At 37.7% G+C, this 22,514-nt stretch overlaps 1 protein-coding gene across 1 annotated transcript; it reads left to right on the forward strand.

Annotated features, from left to right (window-relative positions):
* Positions 1-3,788: 3,788 nt before the first annotated feature.
* On the forward strand, positions 3,789-18,370 carry wnt7aa (wingless-type MMTV integration site family, member 7Aa). Its single transcript, XM_082155384.1, has 5 exons — positions 3,789-3,879; positions 6,122-8,807; positions 9,829-10,055; positions 13,588-13,859; positions 16,012-18,370. Exons 2-5 carry the CDS (start codon positions 8,737-8,739, stop codon positions 16,489-16,491), a joined length of 1,050 nt encoding a protein of 349 aa, XP_082011510.1. The 5' UTR covers positions 3,789-3,879; positions 6,122-8,736; the 3' UTR covers positions 16,492-18,370.
* The last annotated feature ends 4,144 nt before the right edge of the window (positions 18,371-22,514 follow it).

Here is a 22,514-nt window from a genome sequence, read left to right on the forward strand (position 1 = left end):
TGAAGAAAAAAAAAACCAAGAAACAAACACACTCACAAACAAACAGGTTTAGTGTTTTTTTTTCTGTTTTCAGTGGTGTCTTAGCCATGAATACTCATCCAAATAATGTATTTTAACATCTTTTATTTGTGAGAGAACAATAATTACTGCCATACATGTACGTGCCACACGTTTTTTTTTAGGCTATTTTTCTAATTTTGTTCCTTAATAGTTTATTTTTGGTACACAATATTTATTAGCTAACTGAGGAAACTATTTATTAAGTATGTCATGTATTTATTTTATGCCTTTGTTTGACTCTAACGAACTGAGGATTCTCATGAAAATGTGTTTTGTCATATAAGAATAATGTTTGAATAGATGGATGATGTTAAATGTACCTCATTATTGACTAAACCAAAATAATATCACTGTGCAACATGCCTCATTTTATGACACAGTCTTTAATACTTTTATTGAATGAAGCAAATTGTCAGATTTGCTGATTCTTGCCTTTGCAATTTAAAGGTTTGTATTTAAGGTACAATAGAGGACAAGTGAATGCTTTCATTCATAATGCAACAGTTTACTTTAGGAATAGCTCAAAATGGCCTTGATTAAATGGCCTTGATAAATTCATTTGAGAATGTATCAATACAATTCCTGCTAAAACACAATGCTGTCCCGTACAGGCTTTTGCAGGATGATCTATACCTTTCATTGGCATTATTTATAACTAAGCTGCTTCTTTTAATGAACTTTAAAATAGGAATATGTACTATGTTTGTCATGTGGTGTTTTAGTAAATAACACTGTGGTGTTGAAACTGACCTCATTTGTCAACTAAAATGTTATCATTGTCTTGTCTTTTTAAGTAAATATAATGTAGCCAGCAGAATACACGTTTATTCATTCATGTCTGTGGAAGAATTGTAAGATGTTTTCTTGTCCGATTCTTAAAGACAGAATATTGTGGATTTTCCCAAAGCACTACGGGCCAGATTTACTAACAGTTTGAAAAGCTCTTTTGGCGTTAAAAAAAAACTACTGACAGGATTTACTAAAGACATACAGTGAAAAATTAGCGCTGAAAAGGAATGAATGCAGTTATTTTTGCGGCTGACCTTATTGCACATGCATTTGTTGGAGTTTCCCTTTCAGTCGCTAAATTTATGAGAGGAGAGGAGACTATTAATGAATTACTCAACGGGATTTACTATTACTAAGGTTTGCGCTAGTCAATTTACTGCTATGCGCCATTATTTAACTCCCCAAAAATAATTTTATTAACGCTTTTATGGTATTGCGCTGTTATGCTAATTTGCCATGTTTAGTGGATCTGGCCCTAGATATTTTTTATTTATTACTTTTTCATTCAAGTCTATTAAATAAAGATCTGAATGGTATATTTTTGCATTGTGTCTTATTAACACACTAATTCAACCTTGCCTCCATTAACCAAGATTCTTTATTACACTATTAAATAAAGCTTGTTCATTTTCATTTTGTTCTGGATCATACTTTCATGAAAGAAAACCTCACCATTGCAATTAGGGTCAGCTAATGCTGAAAATTATAATTGTGATAGTTGTGTTTCCACTGTATTTTTTTGAAGTGTTGCTCTCCAACCAACTCCAGCTTTTGAATAAGGCAAGATAACACATGAAGTTTTAAAAGGACTTGGCATGTGTGAAACACAGAATGCTTTTTATAAGACTCTGTCTTGTCTTGTGTGTCTGGATCTTTTCATTCAGGCTGTTCTGGAGCTGCCCTGCAGCTGTAATTACTGCCAGAAGTGCATCAAACAAACTCCAGTTGCATAAAAGTGTGCCCTTTTTCCTGCCTCATGTTCTGCTAGGTCAGAAAGTAATTTTCCATGCATAAATCCACCAGAGTGTGATAAATGGTGTTTTATATTCTAATTGAAAGGTATGCCAAATATGAAGATGAATCTGAATTTGGGTTTGTGCTGAGAATACCTTTATTAAGAGCGCTGCTGTTACTGAAGAAGTTCATCTCTGGTTTATTTTGTTCTTTATCAGTTTACAGGAAATAAAGATATTTGGAAACCATGTCTTCAGAGATGATGTATAGCATCTGGGGTGAATATTAAAACAACAGCATGTGTTCTTAGCACTTTATGTTTCATAGGTCAAGACAGTCCGATTATACCTAAACATGGCTGAATAGTCTTGGTCTTATAAGTTGTGGAACTTTCTCTCAGACAACTCATGAGCTGTTGACTCGCTTAGACCTTTTAAATATATCTAATATCACATCTGGGTCATTCCGTGTCAAATCAACCAAATCTTCCAAACTCAGAATATTTTATTTTGTTAATAGCCCTTTTTTTCTTTTTCTTTTTTAAAAGAAAGACAAACATAAGTAGGGATGAAAGCCAAAATATAACATGGATGTATATATTTTCCTGAGTTATTAGAGGGAGGGTAAAAATGACATTAGAAAGATGGGTCAAATTCATTTAAAATGGGTCAAATTCAACTATTTGAACATGGAGCCACATTGAGATACCCATTTCTACGGGATTTAACCATAAAAGTTTAAGAATGAGAATCTAGAAGGATATTTAAGATATCTTTAATACTTTTTTGAGTTACAGGCACACAAACTTTGGAAAAACAATATTTATGGAACTAACAGGAATGTTCTGTGCAATTGTGTTAAAAAAACAAGATACATTTCTAGTTTCAACATTATTTGTTCTTCAGATATTCCTCTTTAAAAGAAAAAAGCATCAGCTGTATACAAAGTGATCAACATTTAGTTTTTGACCATTGAAAATGTGTACAATTGACCAATTTACTCATGGAGCCACATTAAGATCCCTATTTCTCTGGAAATTAATTATATTGGGCCTGAAGATACCAAAAGAAAAGTTTAACTACCAGAATCTAAAAGCATATTAAGATATCTTTAATACTTAGAGGCATGCAAACTTCAGGCAAAAAACCTTTTTTTTTTTACCATTTTTGAACCCCCCCCCCGTTAAATCAATGGTGAGTGTTTTTAATCCAGCTGATGAGTATTAATAGTGTTTTTTTTTTTAAAGGAGTGATTTACTTTCATCAAGAGAAGCTTCCAGCTTCAATCAAGACTTTGTATAAGCAGATCAACAGCCCCACCTGGTGGTTGGTCAAAACAGCAACTTCACTTTAAAAAAATGCTAATGTATAGGGTTTTTAGACATCAACAATGGATATATACGCCAACTGTTTCTTCTATTCTATTCTATTCTATTCTATTCTATTCTATTCTATTCAAACATGGTAGAAGCAAGCTTTTTGTCATATTTATAATAGGCTACTTGCCGATACCAACTAATTATCTTATATTATAAATAATATGGTATATTACATATATATTTCTAACTATTGGTAAACATTACATTTATATTATATTAAAACATAACATGTTTGTAATGGGGTTCAGAAGATTTAAATACATTTAACATGAAGGTGGATCGTGTCAGTATTGCTTTGTTCTGATGTGACTCTTCCTTTGAGGTAAATTTTTTGGCTACATTTTCTCTCAATTTCCATACACTGCGATGCACCGGAAGTTGCAGTTGCTACTAAGGCTAAATGCAGAAGCAATCGTGCATTGAGTGCGATAAATAAACGTTTTCAATTTTATGTAAATATATAAAAAAAAATGCATGTTGTCTACGTAAAACACTGTATGTCTTAACATTTAAAAAATGTTTAAAAAATAAAAAAATAAAAATCAGTAACTCCCTCACAGGGAGGTCACCGGGCCGTCAGTCCTCTACGCGTTCATCATCCGGGTCCTGGAGTTTCAGCACAGTCTGACGCTGACCGCGGGTGTTCTTCATCGCTATTAGCCGACTAGCCTTCAGCTTCCATTGAGGACACACTGAAGGTATGACAGAGCGTTTGTGTGTAAAAATAATCCCCTCTTGTTAGCAAGCAAACCGTGACGGGTTTATCGCGACTATCTGTATTTTTCTTACGTCCGATTAACTTTACAAGAAGTTTCCATTGCTTACTACATTATTTAAGAGCGATGTGTAAATTAGCTCGAAGGCTAGTGTGTGAGGGACAGTTATCCTAGCATGCTATTTGAATAGAGCTGATATATTTCACATACGGTGCTCTGAAGAATTTTATAGTGTCGTGTATGTCAAAAATGCCGTGGAGTTTCTACTTGTACTGAGGGTTGTAATATTTGGTGGATAACGTTGTATTAGCAGGCTAGCCACTGGAGACCGCCATTTTTTTTTATGAATCAAGCGAGGGAAATTTGAGCAACCTACAAAGAGTTTGAGAGGACAAACTAAGAGACTATAGAGCCCACCATTATAATAATAACAAAATTGATAAAAGTGACTGTCTTCAAATTGTCTTAGTGTAAAATAAGGTGTTGGCAGAGCCTTTAATCTTAATACATGCGGAATGTGGAGCATGTTTTATCAGATATCTTTAGTTAAAGAAAATTTTCTTCAATTACTCACGTCGTTTCAAACCTGTACGACTTTAGTTCATCTTCAAAACACAATTAAAGATATTTTATTGAAATCCAAGACATTTCTGTTCCTCCATTGACAGTCCACAAAACTAACACTTTGACGCTTCAAAAATGTCATAAAGAGATCATAGTAAAACTAAGACAAGATCGCTTTATGTGATGAACATTTAATTTCGGCTTTTATTCACATATTCATCAACGCAAACATCAGTAAAGGTAAATGGAAGCTCAAGCATGCTTGCTAGTGAACCAGTGAGGTTTGTTCTCAGATGTCAAGTAGTTTTGGTTGAGCTCCTGTTAATGTTCGCTGATCAGTGTTTATATGTGAATAAAAGCCTAAATGCAACATATGAAGAGATTGTGTCTCTTCAGAAAATGTGGACTAAACCTTTCTATTCATATGGACTGTTTTATGATCTCTTTATGAACTTTGTCAAGGTGGTAGTTGCTCAGCTGCCAATGAAGGGACAGAAAACTCTCAGATTTCCTTAAAATATCTTCATATGTGCTTTGAAGATGAACAAAAGTCGTACATGTTTGGAACGGCATGAGGGTGAGTAAATAATGACGGAATTTTAATTTTTGGGTGGACTGTCCCTTGCATATGCAGCATGATTAGAAACATGTAACTGCCAGAATGTAATTTAGGCGTGTTGTCAAATGCCAAGTGGGCAAATGTAATGGTTTCACAGCCAGATCCTCTGAATAGTTATTTTGCCACTGTCAACAATAACCAACTGCTTAATGTCAAGTTGTCATTATATCAGTGTTTTTGTGTGCATTCAGGAGACGTACTGCACCACAGCTGAATCTGCAGCTCCATGATACAATATACACAATATTATATTGACGATAAATATCAATATTCTAACTTTCTATCAAGTGGTCCTCACTGACAGCATGTGAAAAAAAAAAAAAAAATACAATGCAATATGTTATGTCCAGTTTGTGAACAAATCAGAATGAAAACATTGGCAGTCTTTGCAAAAACATTAAGGAATAGTTCATTATTGTCATGACTAATATTTTATATATTTCAGTTACTGTTCACATGTGCTTGCTTATCATAGCTAATAACACAATTTATAAACTAAATGAATTGCTTTATGAAAAATGGTCGATGCTTTTTGTAGAAACAGACTTAAGATAGTTCAGAAACACGAAATTGCGTTTAGAATGATGCACACCTACAAGCTACCAACAAGATGGCTGAAAACAAGACAAGGCTTTGAGTGCCTTGCTTCCCTCTTGCTTGCCTGCTGTTACTGACATCATCTATCCCAGAGCCAAACTGGGCCCAAGTCCGAATGTGGCGGCATTTAATCTTGACTGAGATGTTAGTACGTAGCCAAGTCACACACAATGTCAACATGGCTTCCCGGTGCCGAGAGGGTGCCAGTGACTTTGCCAGCCCCTCCATTTTGTTGCATTACCCGTGGTGTCTGATGCAGTTCGAGGGAGCATTTTGTAGTCCTACAGATGCCCGGTTGGGGTCTTTTTTTCATAATGCGTTCTTTCACAGTAACTTTAAATGTTGTGCGATGAGAACAGCGACTATTTCGAGTTTTGAACAGTCGGTTTATTTTGTCAGCAGACTGATGAACCTTAATTCACTAATCTTTTTTCCCATCCACAGAATGACTGTGTTTGGAAATCCTAACATGGCGAGCAAAAAGGACTTGGGACGACATCAGTTCAGTTACTTCTGCTACTATCCAGCTGCATTACTTCACTTCCAGGTGGAAAGAAGGTGAAGAAGACATGTTCACCGTGGGATGAGGTAGTAGGTTGTATAGTTTTAGGGTCACACCCACACTGGGAGATAACTATACAGCCTACTGTCTTTCTCAAAGTGAAAACGGAGCTACCTACGGAGTTTCATCCTACATTTTCTGATGTTTAATATCAATGATAGCATTGTCACGGTAGGTTTTATTAATGTTGAAATATAATTTGTGTGTAATGGTGATATTTTTGATGCTTGCGCAGTGTGAGGTAGTAGATTGTATAGTTGTAGGGTAGTGATTTTATCCTGTGTAGAAGATAACTATACAATCTATTGCCTTCCCTGAGGGGCAGAAACACATCTAATTATGTTCGAAAATCTGATGCAGTGTTTTTTTTAATCAACATTTTCCACGTCTCTAATGCAATAAAAGTATTTGCAAATTTACCAGTGTTTGTCATTGATTAAAACGGAATATTTCCAGGTTAAGAGGGGAAGACACAAATCCTTGATTAATAGAAAACGTGTATGATATATAATAAGAGGTTGTTCTTGTTGCCGCAGCAGCATCATACATTCATCCTGGAGATGGCGCTCTTGTATTGTCTCTAAATATTGAACACATTGCTGAATCTACAGGATGAGAGATGCTGTCCCGAATGATCAGCCCTCGGTTAACAGGGTGTCTTTGATTTGTAATCCAGCATGTGCTGGATTTCTATTCTGTTGCCTATTATTATTATGCCACTATAGGTTTATATTCATTTGGTGTAAATTCACCAAACTGAATGCTTGAAGGACACAGGTAATTGCATTATGGATACTTCTGGGATGAATGGTTGCTTAGCAACTAGTGAGTTTAATCGTCGTTTGAGCTAGACTTACATTTGAAATCTCTACATGGGGAATATTTGGAAAATGTTCCAGTGGCTGATTATTTATTTATGTGAAATAATGAACTGCGTAATAATGGGTCTGGTGTTTTTGTGTGTGTGTGTGTGTGTGCGCGCGCGTCATATTTGGACTTGGATTTTAAAAGTTTGTTGCTCAAACATCAACTCTCCATAGACTTAAATCTAGTAATTGACAAGGAATATGAATTTTATGAATGTTAAACTGCAATAAAATCGACAAAAATCATCTGCAGAAATGATCAATCACTTTGATTTGTGTTTTCTGAGTCATTCCACAAAATGTGTGCCTTTTTTATTTGTCAGACAAACTCTTGTTATATTTATAAATTGCACTGGGCCTTCTCAAGCTTAACTTGTTTATATATGATGGGATAGAGCCTTGCGTAACAGGGTCGACAGTTCATTTAGCCACTACTAGGAAGAACATTTAAGGCTGTATAATACAAATATCCAGTTTTCAATATCAAATCAGTTGTTTTTGTTTCCCATCAAAAATCATGTTAGCAGGGTTGATTTCCAGATTGTGTCTATGTCTATAAGACAATGTGATAAAAGAGTTCAGTCTTAGTCTTATTTTATTCTAATTGATTGATTTGTACTTTATTTTAAACTGGATTTGTTGATGTGAAAAGGTAAATTGAGATTTTAATTGTTAAAGTCACTGCTTACATTCATTTATTTAAATTCCTTCTAACTTCGCTCCTATTGTTATTAATTGAATTGGAATGTGTAAACTTTTCAATAAAGAACATTAAAAAAGTTATTGCACTGTACAGTTCTTGGTACACGTGGGTCTCTTTTTTTTTTTTTTTTTTTTTTTTTTTTTTTTGGGTGAAGGTGGATAGCCTATAGATGAGCACATCTCTCACCTCGCAATTAAGGGCTTGAGGTGGGTGAGGGGGAAATCTAAAGTCGAACAAGTTTTCTTTTCTCATGGGAGGAGCAAACGGGTGCAGGAAAATAGATAAAAGCTCTGTTTAAGAAGCTGGAGTTACTGCGATATGATCTTCGCCAAGAAGCGCATAGAGAATATTCCTTTCTTAATCAGATTGGTCATTATGGTATTATAGCGCGATATATATATATAATCCAATTGACACATCTATCGCTTATTACTGGGCTGTCGTATCTCAAATAAGATTTTTTACCTCCATACGTACCGTAGCTTACTTCAATGCATACTTGTGTTGTTTGGCTGAACGCGCGTGATTGCGGTGTGTTTTGAAGTCATTATTCGCGTTATCAACCTGCTACTCGGCTTCAGGAGCACAAAGACTTATAAAAGGAATATCGGAAAGTTGAATTTCCTTCAGAACACACCCTGATAGATATAACAGATAAAGGATCTGCTGGAAAGGGTGCTGTGATTGTAAGATCGGGTAGTTGTCGGTTATTTAATCGAGACGCGTAAAAGTGATTCAGAAGTCGTACATATGCAGAATAACGTTCATCTCCACGCGTCCCGAAGGATATCAGCTCAGGTGTTCACGTCAAGTTCTCTCGGAGTTTTGCATCCCTCTAAGGACTTGCTTCGCTTGTGATAAAACCTCTTGTTCACCGGTTAGGAGACTACTATCATTTCACAGTCTATTAACAAAGTACAGGCTGAACATGAGCAGGAAAACACGCCGCTGGATTTTTCACATGTTCCTCTGTTTGGGGATTATATATTTGAAGATTGGGTGAGTATGGTAAAATGGAATTTGTTTACCTTTTTGTAAAGTAACAAACTTGTAAAGTATTTAGTATTGCAGCATTTTTGCAAAAATCCAATTTTAGTTATACATGCCTATTGATGAGAATTTAATTATTGCTAGCACATTGTCGGTTTACTGCCATTATGACGCTTGCATTTGATAAAGCTGTGTGAATATATAGTTAAAGAAACAAGAACAGTGGAACTTTTTTTTTGTTAAATGTATCTGAAATATCTCAGTGACGTTTATTGTCTGGATTTATTCAGTTACTTAAAAACAAATGCAATTCTTACTTTAAATAAAAAAAAAATTTAAAAAAAAGTGGAAACCACCTATACTTTACATATTGATATTTGGAAAAACATTTGTCAAGTGAGTGTGGCCTAACCAAACGTTGACTGTTGTTGCCATGAGAGAGAGAAAAAAGTTAACACAGAGGACTCATTTATAACATTCTCATTGTGTCAAGATCATTAAATAATGTTTTTATAATTTTTTTTAATGAAATTATGTTTTGTTCATGTCCAATGGAGTAACCCTATAAAAACTTCATATTTATGACTTAAAAAACTTAAAAAAGACTTAGAAATGACTTTCAAGGTGCTAAGAAAGTATTTTAGTACTTTTACTTGACTGATATACTACTCGATTTTTGTAGAAAATGTATGAAACCAACAGGAGTAAAATTATGACATTTCTAAGAACTTGGCACTAAATTTTAAGAAGATTTCTAGTTTTTATCATCTCGAACATACGTCATTGTCCCATGAAATTATCTTTTTTATTTTCCCTGTAGAACAATATTTAAATATATAAGAGTAATACTACTCAAATAATAACATCCATATCATAGTTCAATTGTCTCCCAAAGCGCTTTAGTGCTCAGTTTTATTACCATTCATGTATACTGTGAATTATCCTTTAGTCATGGACCATGATTCCAGAAAAAAATGTAAGTATTTAACATTTTCTGTATAAATATAAACTCTTATTTCTAAATTTACAGGGGCTTTTCCTCCGTGGTTGCGTTGGGAGCAAGTATTATCTGTAACAAAATTCCTGGTTTGGCCCCTCGTCAAAGGACTATCTGTCAAAGCCGGCCTGACGCTATCATTGTCATTGGAGAAGGAGCGCAAATGGGAATCAATGAGTGTCAGTTTCAATTCAAAAATGGAAGGTGGAACTGCTCGGCCCTCGGGGAAAGAACTGTCTTTGGAAAAGAGTTGAAAGTGGGTATGTTACCAAATTATTACATTTATATTGTTTATAGTTTTAAACTAGCGGCCTCCTATTGCAGGCAACAACAAAAAAAAAAGAGAGAGAGAAAAGCACAAAAGAATGTTGTTTGACCAAATCACTTTCTTTCAATCCCTCAAGAGTGTCAAAGCCCAAATAAAGCTTTTTTAGGCTAAACGTGTGGATGAAGAAACCTGTAGATTTTAGTTTTGCTGAAAGATTGACAGTCTGTGATATTTAATAGTGAAATCACAGGCCACTCTTATACACCTGCTAGAACACTCTAACTTTGTTTATTACTTCTTTATTACAAATATTATATAGAGACTGGACAAATTTTGGAAATACTTGGGTCCTGGAATGACCAATTATATTGTGTCCTGTCTCCCTCACTTTGACATCTCATTTGAAATGGTTTGTCATTGGATGTCAGGTAGGTTTCAGCTGCATTCATGGAGCAAGTGCAAACGTGGCTGGATTTATAGCCCTCTCAACAGTCCACCCTCTCAAAAGAATTCTTTTTCTAGTCGTCCTGTCTTATCTGTAGATTTTAATGATTTGGCAGTCAGGGTTTTCACTTTACCACGGGTATAAGTTACAGCGGTTGAATGGTAGGACCAAAAGAAAGTACAGTATTGTGAAGAAATTTAACAATATGTCACCTTAGAGAGACAAAGCAAAAGTAATTAAGCGAGTTTTTCACTCGGTGTAATGTTATCCATTTTCCCAAGGCAAACTTTGGCCTGTTAAGGGGTCCTTCAGTGCTATTGAGCCTACGACACTTTGATGAATGGTGACGTGAAGGACTTTGCTTTAGTTTCAGACCCTCTTTGGCTGCTAGCAAAGAGTTGTTTGCAGTATTGTTTTTTTTGTTTTTTTCTTCTGTGGAAGATCGGAAATAAACTCCAAGATAATATTTAATGAAATTTCTTCTTTCTTTTGTGCTGTGCGCTCTTAGGATCCCAGTCAGTGTTGCGATGGTGTGGTTGAGGCCCAGGGGAAAAGCTAAGATCTGTAGAGACTTGTATCTATCGCTGAAGGTGAAGCTGTATTTTATCCCTTTGCATCAAAGACAAGCGCCTCTAGAAAAAAGAAAAAGCACAGGTTTTCGTCTCTTTCCATCTCGTTCTGGAGCTGCACACACTTGAATGGCAGCCTGGATTTGTTGTGGGTGCTGATTATATTATTTAATGCTGTCTGCTTGGACAGCTGCTTTAGGTCTTGTGTTGTGTGCCCTCTCATCTAAGCGCTGCAGAGATGACGCTGACCTAAAGTGACAAACCGTGGTCTCCATTTCTAAAACAGTCCAACTGCTCTATTTACCCAGACTCTTTTTGTCTATGGTCAGTATAGGGAGGATTAAATATAATGGACAACCGTTCAAACATGATTGGTTTCAGTGGGTGTATGACTAGTCATGCTTATAGTAGTAGAAGGTAGGAGATGAAAAGAAGTAGTTAATCCTGTGGGGAGGGGCTTGCGTACTCAAAAAAAACAAAAAAAAAGTTGTTGAGTAATGTGCAATAATTTTCAGGGCCTGGTACCAAGGTCCACATTTGGCACACACGGCCATAGATTCCTCTTTTAGGTGCACATTTTGCCTTCTCCAGTACCCGTGGACCCATTCACCTTTTTATCGTATATATGAATGAAGTTGCGATTGAAATATAGCTTGCTGGAAATCAGCAGTTGGACAGATATGCGAAAGGCGTATCATCTTTTTGCTTGTGTTACTTTATGTTGCTTGAGCGCAAAACTCCTAAATCTTCTCTGACTTAACCACCCTCTGGTATGCTCAAAAATAGTTTTCCTCCAACAGCATTAATGCCTCAAGTCCAGACAAGTACATTGTATGAGGTTTATAAATTAACCTCTTGCATTTACAGTTTTGGCAAGAGACGTCTCGCACAGAATCATGCAATGCCACCGCTTCAGATTTCTCTCGAAAATGAATGACACTCATGTCATAACACACATGTTTTATGGGTGTCTTATCAGCTGTGTTTGTGTTCAGAATATCTGGTTTTGAGTAAACATTGCTGGAGTGATATACAAAGACAAGGAGCATTCTACTCTAGTATTGATGAGAATTGGAAGATTTCGCGTCAATACGGTCTTCATTTTCCTTTCCCCTCTTCAGGATACATCCCTTCTCCCCTGGCGACAAGCCCAAACAACTCATAAAAATCTCCACATAATTGATGCCCCAAACTGGCCTTTGTTAAATTGCATGGGCAGAGTTCCAAGATGTTTATCATCAGCAGGTCAACACATACCAATGTTAGTGAGTTTCAGGAAACCACTGAAGTTTCTTGAATGCTTGAAGGTGAAAATTCCTGAATTGCTGAGCCGGTCTGTTAACAGTCTGACATATATATATATTTTTCACTTCTTGCCATGAAATGATTAAAAGATAGCAAATATATTAATTGCAATAACTCATGACATCACTCTTTATGAGGCCTAAAGAGGTTAACATTTTAAGTGATTATTTGGTTCCAGGTGTGTAAATGATTCTTAGGACAGTCAATATATGATGACTCATTAATCCAGAAAAGGATATTTACATTTCCGGGAATGTTAACATAACTGAGCAACAGTGAATACATCTTTTTAAAAAAATTCCATGTAGCTAGGACTCTTATTTTAACACTTATATTTGCAAACACTTTTATCCTAAGCAACTTACATAGCTTTCTATTGTATTCCAGTGCTTTGTTGGCAGCATTAAAACAGTGACAAAGAAAATATAAGAAGAAAAAGAAGAAAAAGGAATAGTGAAAGTGTCCATTTGTAAAATTGGAATTTGGTTAATAGTTCACCTAAAAGTTCCTTGTTGCTTGATGTCACCTTACAAAAAAAGTCCCTGAAATAACTGTTTGCTGGATTTTCAGACCTATCTTTGTCCTTATAAATGAAATACACTGTTAACCTGGAAGTGCCCTGTTTAACAGTGGCAATCAATTATAGCAGTTCTCTGGCCAGGGAGGCACTGCATGCCTGAGGAGTTCATCTCCACAGGGTGGATCCCTCGTTCTGACGGAAGCTGGGACAGTGGCCAGACTAGAGTCTAAACACATACCCTCTATCTCTACCATTCTATTGTCTCTGAAATAAACCCTTGTCCTTTGTGCTTATTAAAGAGATGGACCGTTCCTTCCTTTGCTCATCTGTGTGCAAACAGTTATTTGTCTTTCTGTTTCCTCTCTATGACAACTGAAGGACAATTATTTGTGTGTTGAGTAATCACAGGTATGTGATCCGTGTTTGTTTTGCCTATGGTGGGCTCTAGATCATTTTTTATAGGCCTACCACACTTTTCTCAGTAAGCCCCCACGCCATCTTCCCGAGGCCATACTGTTAATCAGTGTGAAGTGTGCATGATAAATGAACTTAACTTGACTCGACTAACACATTTTATTATTGCTTTGAGTGTCAAGATATGTCAGGTATGTAGGGGGGTTTAAAACTGCCTATAACTGGATCTTGTTGTCAGAAATACTGAGATAGAATGTTCTTTTGGTTCCAGGCAGTAAGGAGGCAGCCTTCACCTACGCCATCATCGCTGCCGGGGTCGCCCATGCCATCACGGCGGCCTGCACGCAGGGTACGCTGAGCGGCTGTGGCTGTGACAAGGAGAAGCAGGGCTTCTACAACCAGGAGGAAGGCTGGAAGTGGGGAGGATGCTCGGCTGATATTCGCTACGGTCTAAGCTTCTCAAAGGTGTTCGTAGACGCCCGGGAGATCAAGCAGAACGCCAGGACACTCATGAACCTCCATAACAATGAAGTGGGACGTAAGGTATGTGGCACACTCTATTAGACATGCATAAAAACATTACTAGGTTGTTTAGTTTACATTCTTGTAAGTCCTACTAGGCTGTGTTACTTGAATTTTCTCTGATTTGGAGCGGGTAGTAGATTAGTAATAGCAAGGAGTAGCAATGCAACTTCGGTTTTGGCACGCACATGACCAGCAATTTGTGATTATGGCAACACTGTAATTGTGCCTTTTAAGGGATTCAGACATCGTTAAGGAGATGTAATTCACTAGATAGTGGGCTAAGGTTAAGCTGGTAAGACATTCAAGAACCTGTTGGATTTTACAATCACAGAAGTAAAAAAGATTTGGTGTGTAATTGAAGAAAAAACATCTAAACGCATTCCCAGAATCCCCAGGCAGTTTGACTGACCTTCATAAGCTTTTAATCGTTCAGTGCTAATCTGTAGAGTGTGATGTTTCAGCACTCTGGACAGAGCTTCTTTTGGGGCTTTAAACCCCTAAGCCTGACCAGTAACCTTTTGTAATGTTTTATCATAAAAATATGTTCTTCCGCCTGGTGCCTCACATGCACCAAGACTCTCTTTATTGCAAGTACATTCAGTCTTGTGCTTGTCAATTCACAAATTCCTTGTGAGCTCACAGCTCAGATGCAGTTTTCTACTTTTCATTGAGCAGTTCTCAATGAAAGGAGGGTTGTGGCATCAACTTGCCACACCCATTATTTTAATTGGTTAATGGATTGCAGTGAAAATGAAAGGGGTGTGGCCTCTCTTAAAATCATGGATCTCTCCTTTGTAAACTTTTCCGGAGACTTGCTGTTTATCAGAATGAGCATGAACACACTAAGCCTGATATGCATCCTAGATTGCAGACAATTGCCAAAAGGACTCCAAAAAGTCTGAGAGAGAGAGAGAGAGAGAGAGAGAGAGAGAGAGAGAGAGAGAGAATATTAAAAAGCAAGGTAAAGCCTATCCCACCCAGCAAAAGTGAAAAAGAGTGAAAGGAAGAGAAAGAGAGGGAGAGAAAATACACATTAACAGACCACACCAAAGATTATGCCGCCTCGAACAGGCAATCCACTGATGCCAATCAGACCTCTTGGATATCTTTCATATCAAAACAGGCACTCTGCTTCACTGAGTTCTGCTTACGTTTGCCCATTCATTCATCTATTCTGAGTCAACCTATGTTTTTCTATGCCTTTTTTTCTTCTTTTTTTCTGCACTGCTAGGGTATGTGAAACGCATTAATGTTTAGCATTTGTTCACATGAAAAATAAATACAGGTCAGAAAAAGTTCTCAGCCTCCATCGTTTACACTGCTGCTCAAAATGTTTTGTTTTTACCTGTGGGGTTTGACGTGTGTAGGTATAACAAGGGGAAGCACACAGTCACCTGAAACCTGACTCCTGAGCTTTATCTGTGTACACTACACACAGCCTGATTGTTGTAGGAACTCTGCGATCATCGTTCAGTCAGTGTTTATATCATATCCTGTGCAGATTCCGCTCTATTGCTTATACAAGACAAGAGACTCCTACAGACAACCTCTGATAGTTTGCCCCTTGCAACAATTTGTGGCGTGTGTTGTGTACACAAATGAAACGGCTTCCTACAAGTAGTCAGAGAGCCTGTGAACACAAGCTGTGCTTTGCAGGCCTTCTTGACAGAACGAGAGGAATTAGGATGTCTAGCACTGCAAGTTTAACAATCCTTGCATTCTTCAAATCGGAATGTTAAAAAAAAACCTTTGTCTCAACCTGTTCCCAGAAATGTGCTTTAAAAGACCCAACTGTATGCCACGGAGGGTTATTTCACTAATCCCTACTGTATCGTTAGTCTATACAGTTTGCTGGAATATGCCTTATAGTAGATGATGTGGATATATGCAAAGTGTTTAAACCATGGTTTATGACCAAAACTACCACATACCTTTTCGTAAATAAGATCTTTTCCTTCCTCATACATTCTCCGCTTAGCATCAGTAATTCTATCTTTTGTAACGGATGATTGCACACTTCAAATTTGTCACCAGTCAGACTAACTAAATCAACAATGAGTCATCAAACAGTCTTCTTTCATAATTACCTTAGGCTAAGATTCCTAAAAGGAACCTAGGTGCCCAAGTAATCCCAAAGGTATTGACTTGTTTATTTTTCCTCCCACCTTAGATCTTGGAAAAGAACATGCGTTTAGAGTGTAAATGTCATGGTGTATCTGGATCCTGCACCACCAAGACTTGCTGGACCACTCTCCCAAAGTTCCGGCAGCTGGGTTACATTCTCAAGGAGAAGTATAACCATGCCGTGCATGTGGAACCGGTCCGAGCCAGTCGGAACAAGAGACCTACCTTTCTGAAAGTTAAAAAGCCGTACTCGTACCGGAAGCCCATGGACACGGATTTGGTGTACATTGAGAAGTCGCCCAACTATTGTGAGGCAGATCCTGTGACGGGTAGCATGGGAACCCAGGGCAGGATCTGCAACAAGACTGCGCAACAAACCAATGGCTGCGACCTCATGTGCTGTGGCCGGGGATATAACACACACCAGTACTCACGTGTGTGGCAGTGCAACTGCAAGTTTCTTTGGTGTTGCTACGTCAAGTGCAACACCTGCAGTGAACGGACAGAAGTGTACACGTGCAAGTGAAATATTTATTGCTGGGGTATTGATACACGCCTGTGATTTATGTGGTAGAGGGTGTGCAAGTGTTGCAACAGGATGACCACTGCTGTGGATTCCAGCTATTGAGAGGAAAGAGCCATTTGCACTGGAAAACGTGGGTCTGTTGGAGTCTAGACGGAGTAATTGGATGCAATGTTTGCAGCTTTGCTCCACATCTCTGCTGAAGGCTTCGGTGTTGGTACCAGTAGACACCTTTCTGTTCCAGTACTGAGCAACAGAGCGAAGTAGCCAGCAAAGGCTTGATCTGTGGACCATGAGAAAGATGTGGGGTGTGATTGAGGGCGTTCTGCTCCGTAGATAGTACGGAAGGGATTTTTGAGGAGCTTTTTGTCCTGAGGGATTGACGTTACAAATCTTACAACATACAAAACTGTACATGGACACAACGATGATATTTAACTTTTAATTTAGAGAAAGTGGCTAATGTTAATTTATTTAATAAGGAAACTACTGATTTTTCTCATCGTGTTTACTAGCTTAGATTTAGCTCTTCTCCTGTTTTGATATTGTGTTTTGCATGGAAATAAACTGACCAACTTTTACACTGTACATCATGTGGTTTAGCTTAGGGATGAAACAACGACAATGCACGATGCAAAAACAAGTGCGCTGCACTCAAGGTGTAATTACTAGTCTCTGAAAGGGGAGACTATACTGTCTTTAATGTATCATTGTGAGTCTTTGTGCTTCCATTTCCCCCACTCCTTCAGTGTCAACCCTTGCACATATATTCCTATGTACAAATACACACTGGATTTGTGCATCATGTTTAAAGGCTCATTCCTTCCAAAGCGAATAAACATTGTGTCATTCTTTTTTAACAATGGTCCACAAGAACATTTGTGCTCTAAATGGCTTCAAATTGGAATAGTCCAAGCAAAATAAGCGTATTTACATGGGAACTAAATTCTACCCACTTACATTTAAACTTTATGACCTCAATTGACACAAAGCTTTATGCTAATGAGGCCACAAGCTCCCCTCGCTTTTGGCTAATATTTGCTCTGTTGGCAGAGAAAGAGATTCAGTACTTAATTCACTTTGGAATGGAACAGCCTCAATACAGATGCCCCACCTGCTACTGATGTGGAATGTTGAGATCAGATAACCAATTCTATTAATGTTATATATTATAGGTAATATAACACTTTTTGCTGCTAGTTTTGTTCTGTTCTGCAACGGTAGTTAATACTAGTAGTATTTTGTGTGTTGTGAGCAAATGTGGTTGTTCAGACAGATTGTCCCTGTGTTGACATATATTTTGTAAGAGATTATTTTTATATGAGTATTTTATTTATTTTTGTGTAAAGGAAAAACCCACTACCAATGTCCTTTAGATGGACAGAAATTAGAGCGATAAGCTAGAAACAATGTGATTGTGATTGTGTCATGGTACCAGCTTGAGCTTGATAAGTTTATGTAAACTACATCTCAATGAAGTATCACTCATAGTGGTGTAGTTAACCAAGTACGTACGTAATGATGAAAATATTGCATATTACAAGACGATCATACTGGTGTTCAAACATTCGAGTAGCATTTTCATGACAAAGGTCCTGGATGTGGGATCAGTAAGGGAAACTAGTGAAATAACCCTGGGACAAAACTCTGGTACTGAGAAAAATTCATAACCAAGGGTTTTTACCAAAGAACATCTGAATTTGAGCATGGCGCTTTGTCAAAAGTCTAAAAACAGGACGGACGGCATTGATGCAGTTATTTTTGCAAAATCAGTGATTTCAACAGATGTTTTGCCAAATTGATTGTACTTCATGATTGTGTCATCATTAATTGTTGTGCATTATGTTTTGAACAGTGTTAATAAATGTTTCCTTGGCTTGCACCAGTTATTTTACTTTATTTCCCAAGAGGGTCACAACATTTCCAAGGCATATTTTTTTTTTATTTGATGGGGTAAACATAAATAGCCAAATCAGTTTTTATAAACCTGACTTGAACTAAATGACCTGCTATTTTGAATCATCACATTGCCCATACCATTGTTCAGCCTTACGTCTTATCACAACAGAGTCATCACTAGCTTGACAGTCCCTCAAATTAGTAAAGTGGTAACAAGTGGCAAAACGTCCATTGCTGTTAAGTTATGGTTGACTATTGGTTTTGACAGTTTTTGCTACATGGATGACCGCAGGGCAGGGAGGAAGCTAACGAAAGTACTTGCATGTTAATGGTAGGGCTGGTGTAGGGCTTTAATTGATGAGTAGCAGTGAGGAGGGTGTCTCAGCAATGGGCAGATAGAGAGAGGGAAGGGGTGGGGGAGAGGGGTGATGGATTACTCTGACATCTGCTTCATTCACTTCCCAGCGCCATCACCACAACAACACCATTGTGGCCCCCAAAAATGCTGTCCAGTCTCCCTGAGAAGCAGGCCTGCCCATTAGCGAAATGTTAACTATGCAAAATCCAGCTAACTTTTGGATGCTATTTATTTTGTTCCCTCTAAAGGCGAAAGGGGTGGCAAAAAAGAGAGGCTTTGCCATTGTGAAGGATGATGTCAAGAGGAATTTGGATCCAAAAGTTAGAAAAGATCTTAGCATCACCCCTTGAATAATCACCACAAAACGTTCCTTTGAGAATCGGATGAAAACTCATCAATAGGCAGCAGTGTGAAAGGGCAGCTGGCCAAACAGCCTTGGTTAAAGTAACATCGACACCCAGTCACCATGAGCTGAATCACAATATTGTGTGGTTTTGAAAAACCTTTTGGATGTTACTCTCTTTTGGCTCAGGCTCCTGATTCTTTTCCACATTCTGAATGGCATGACGTTGGAGAGCTTAACACTTGTAGATGGAGGAGACAAGAAGTGTTAGAAGAACAATTAAGGGGAGACAAATTCCTCATCTAGTAGTCTCCGTTCATTACGCCTTCACAATGAAGCCATTTAGTTAACAGAAACTCTCTGTGAAAGTTCTCGTCTCAGAGTTGCGTTTCCTTGTCATCATGCCAATGTGTGTCTCCCCCCATTATGTTATCATGGCTGCTTAATTTCAGATGCGCAGGGATCAAAATATTACCTTCCAGCATCACTTCTATGTAATGCAGTTGAGCGTGTTAGCCACCTGTAAGGGTGCATTGCAAGAAAGTGTAAGTTAACTTAAACCGCCAGCCAGGTGTTCGGCATGATGGCAGAACATTGCCTATGCACCTCACCCTCACTCTGACTTCTGTTCTTGAGTTTAATATCAAGCTGTCTGCCAGCAACTGTTAATGCCAAAAGGCTATCATTGAAAGGCTAATTAAGATCCCCGCAATGTTTTCCTATAAACTGCGCTGTTTCACTGCCAAACCATTCATCGTTTAACGTCAACGCCTGTCTAGCAGTGTGACGGTTGTGAACCGAGTCTTCCCCAGCTAACATACACTTTACGGGCCACTGTGGGCGCACCTGTGCACACCTGGAATTCAACAGAAGCCTTTGATTTATAGCTGCCAGCTCGTCTATGTGAAGCTATGCTGGAGCTTTGACGGGACCAGGCCGCAGAAGACTGGCAGTGTCCTCGAGAAATGTCATGGTCTGGTAACTAATCAACTTCAAATGTCATGATTGTGCCATCTAATCACTTTTAGGATAAGTGGGAAACATTGGTGACTTCATTGAGGTCACTAATTGTACTTTTGGGTGAGATGAGCTGTTAATTCAGAGTAGATAATGAAGTAGGTGTGTGTCGGTCCTTTACTGGGCGTAAATAAATGACTGGACACTTTTCACAAGATGGGACAAGTCTGAGAACTGTCATTACTCCCCCTAATCTATTAAAATACTTAAGTCATGTATAGAGCAATAACGTTTTTTAATTAAATTGTTACAGCACAAGCATAAATGCAGCACAGCAGGTATTGTTGTGGATGAACGTTCAAAGAACTTATGACTTTAATTTCACACCTCAGATATCAAACATAAAGACAACAAACAATGTTAATTGTTCTCAGATGGCACAGAGAGAGCCACTAAATGTTCCACTGATACACTTGTAATTTGCCAGTGGCATCCCTTCATTTATGATTGTTTGAGTGCCAAGAGTTCAACCCTGTAGCGCATAACAAACACCTGTGTAAGTGCATGGAGTAAACTAAATGAAATTGTTGATGGATTAATTCATACAAAAAATAAAAAGTTTAATACTCTGCTTCTTACAGAGCCCCTAAAGGGACTTGGTGGTGGAAAAAAAATGTAAGATGGCATTCCCACGCGAAACTTTTGCGTTTCCTCCCCACGCAAAACGTTTGTGTTCCCTCGCAAATATATTTGCGTTCCCTCGTGGGAACGCAAATAACTTTGCGAGCGAACGCAAAGTTTCTTGGGGGAACGCAAAAGATGTATAAAAAAATTCTCCCATCCTAAAATGTTTTCCACCACCGCGTCCCTTTAGGGGCTCCGTAGCTTCTTTCTAATCCATGCAATTAAAATGAATGGAGACTGATATTTTGAGAAGCAAATTATGCAATTTGATTACGTGATAATAAAACGCTTGCAGTCATTGAAGGGTGAAGCTATAGTGTAATGATTCTTTATTTCTATTTACGACTTGATCAGCAATAATGTCTTATGGATGGCGTTCTGGTAATGCTTGACCAAACAACTAATTCTACAGTGACTCTAATCCTGTTAATGTGGTTATCACAGATCTGACATTATGCATTAGGTTCCTTTGATTATTTTCTTTGTGCACACAACAAAAAGTATAGGAAACATCTGTGGTTGCTCAACAGGTGCACAACCATACGTTTCTATAGTAATTAGAAGAAGAAAAAAACTGTATTAAAGTGTCATATAGCCTTTCATCTCAAGAAGAGCTTGACAAAAGAACATATAGAAAATTCCACTCAAATTGTCTTGTATCAGAGCCTGGGGGTCTAAGGCAACTCAGTATTTTGAAAAAGGATTAGCAGTATTACTGCTATCTCCCTTTGAAAAGAGAACTGCACAAATGTTGATCAAGTTTTTTTCTTGAACATATATGACTTTATTTTACATATGTATGCTGGAGTATCATGGTCCTTACATGGTGTCACATGAGACAAAGATGGCTACAATCTGTATATCTCACCCCCATGGACAAAAACACCAGCATGCAGAACAACATGTTGAGATGTTTAGTATAATAACAAAAGCTTATAGTTGAGCCTATGATCATGGAAAATAGACTAAATGTATTATGCAACAGTACTGGCTTGCACTGTATATATGCAAATTAGACATAACATCTACTACTTTGTTATTTTTGTTCTCCGTTGTTTTGTTTCTTTTCCAGATGTTTGATTCCAGTGCAGTTTCCCTCTTACTTCACTCCGAGGTTCCCCTAAGGTACTAAAGGACATACGCACATGCACACTCTTCCAAAACGGTGCTTTAATTCTCTTGACAAACTAAAAGACGTAGAATGAAATTTATATATAAATAAAATATATGTATAAAATATATATAAAAGTTCTCAATCATGAGTTCCAACTACACAACTTTCTGATGCTGTTTGTGAATGTTCGTTGGAACTATGTTTTGGGGAAACTAGACTAATCTTTGAATTGTGTTTGTAATGGAACTTGCGACAATCGTTGGCTAACGACGCTTTTAGGAAATGCACCCCAGTATGAGTTAAATTTAGAGTGAACTATTCTTTTTAATATAGATAACATCAGAAGGGTACTAAAACTGAAGAGAAAAGGTGTAGAGGAATTGCCTTACCCAAACCTGTGAATGTGCCCAACCTTCTAGCATCAAAAAGTTCTTAAAAACAACATAATCTCTTTATTGTATGCGTGTGCATGTTGGTCTGTGCTTATTTGGAGGTTGGGCTGGGTATTTGGACTTTCACTTAAAACACATTCCAATGGTTGTGAGTTTTGTTGCTGACAGTTGTAGCCGAATGAGGAGTACGACACAGGAGGTCCCGTGAGGCTTTACAATGAAGCTGATCTCTCATGTTGCCATAGGAAATACCATCAAACTGCTCTTAATTACAGATCT

This window comes from Leuciscus leuciscus, assembly GCF_965113295.1.
Source record: "Leuciscus leuciscus genome assembly, chromosome: 23".
Lineage (NCBI taxonomy): Eukaryota > Metazoa > Chordata > Actinopteri > Cypriniformes > Leuciscidae > Leuciscus > Leuciscus leuciscus.

Bases quoted from the DNA above. Each gene is read 5' to 3' on its own strand.
- wnt7aa (XM_082155384.1), top strand. From the start codon at position 8,737: ATGAGCAGGAAAACACGCCGCTGGATTTTTCACATGTTCCTCTGTTTG. The intron at 8,808-9,828 runs GTGAGTATGGTA...CTAAATTTACAG, and splicing joins ATTATATATTTGAAGATTGG to GGGCTTTTCCTCCGTGGTTG. The intron at 10,056-13,587 runs GTATGTTACCAA...TTTTGGTTCCAG, and splicing joins TGGAAAAGAGTTGAAAGTGG to GCAGTAAGGAGGCAGCCTTC.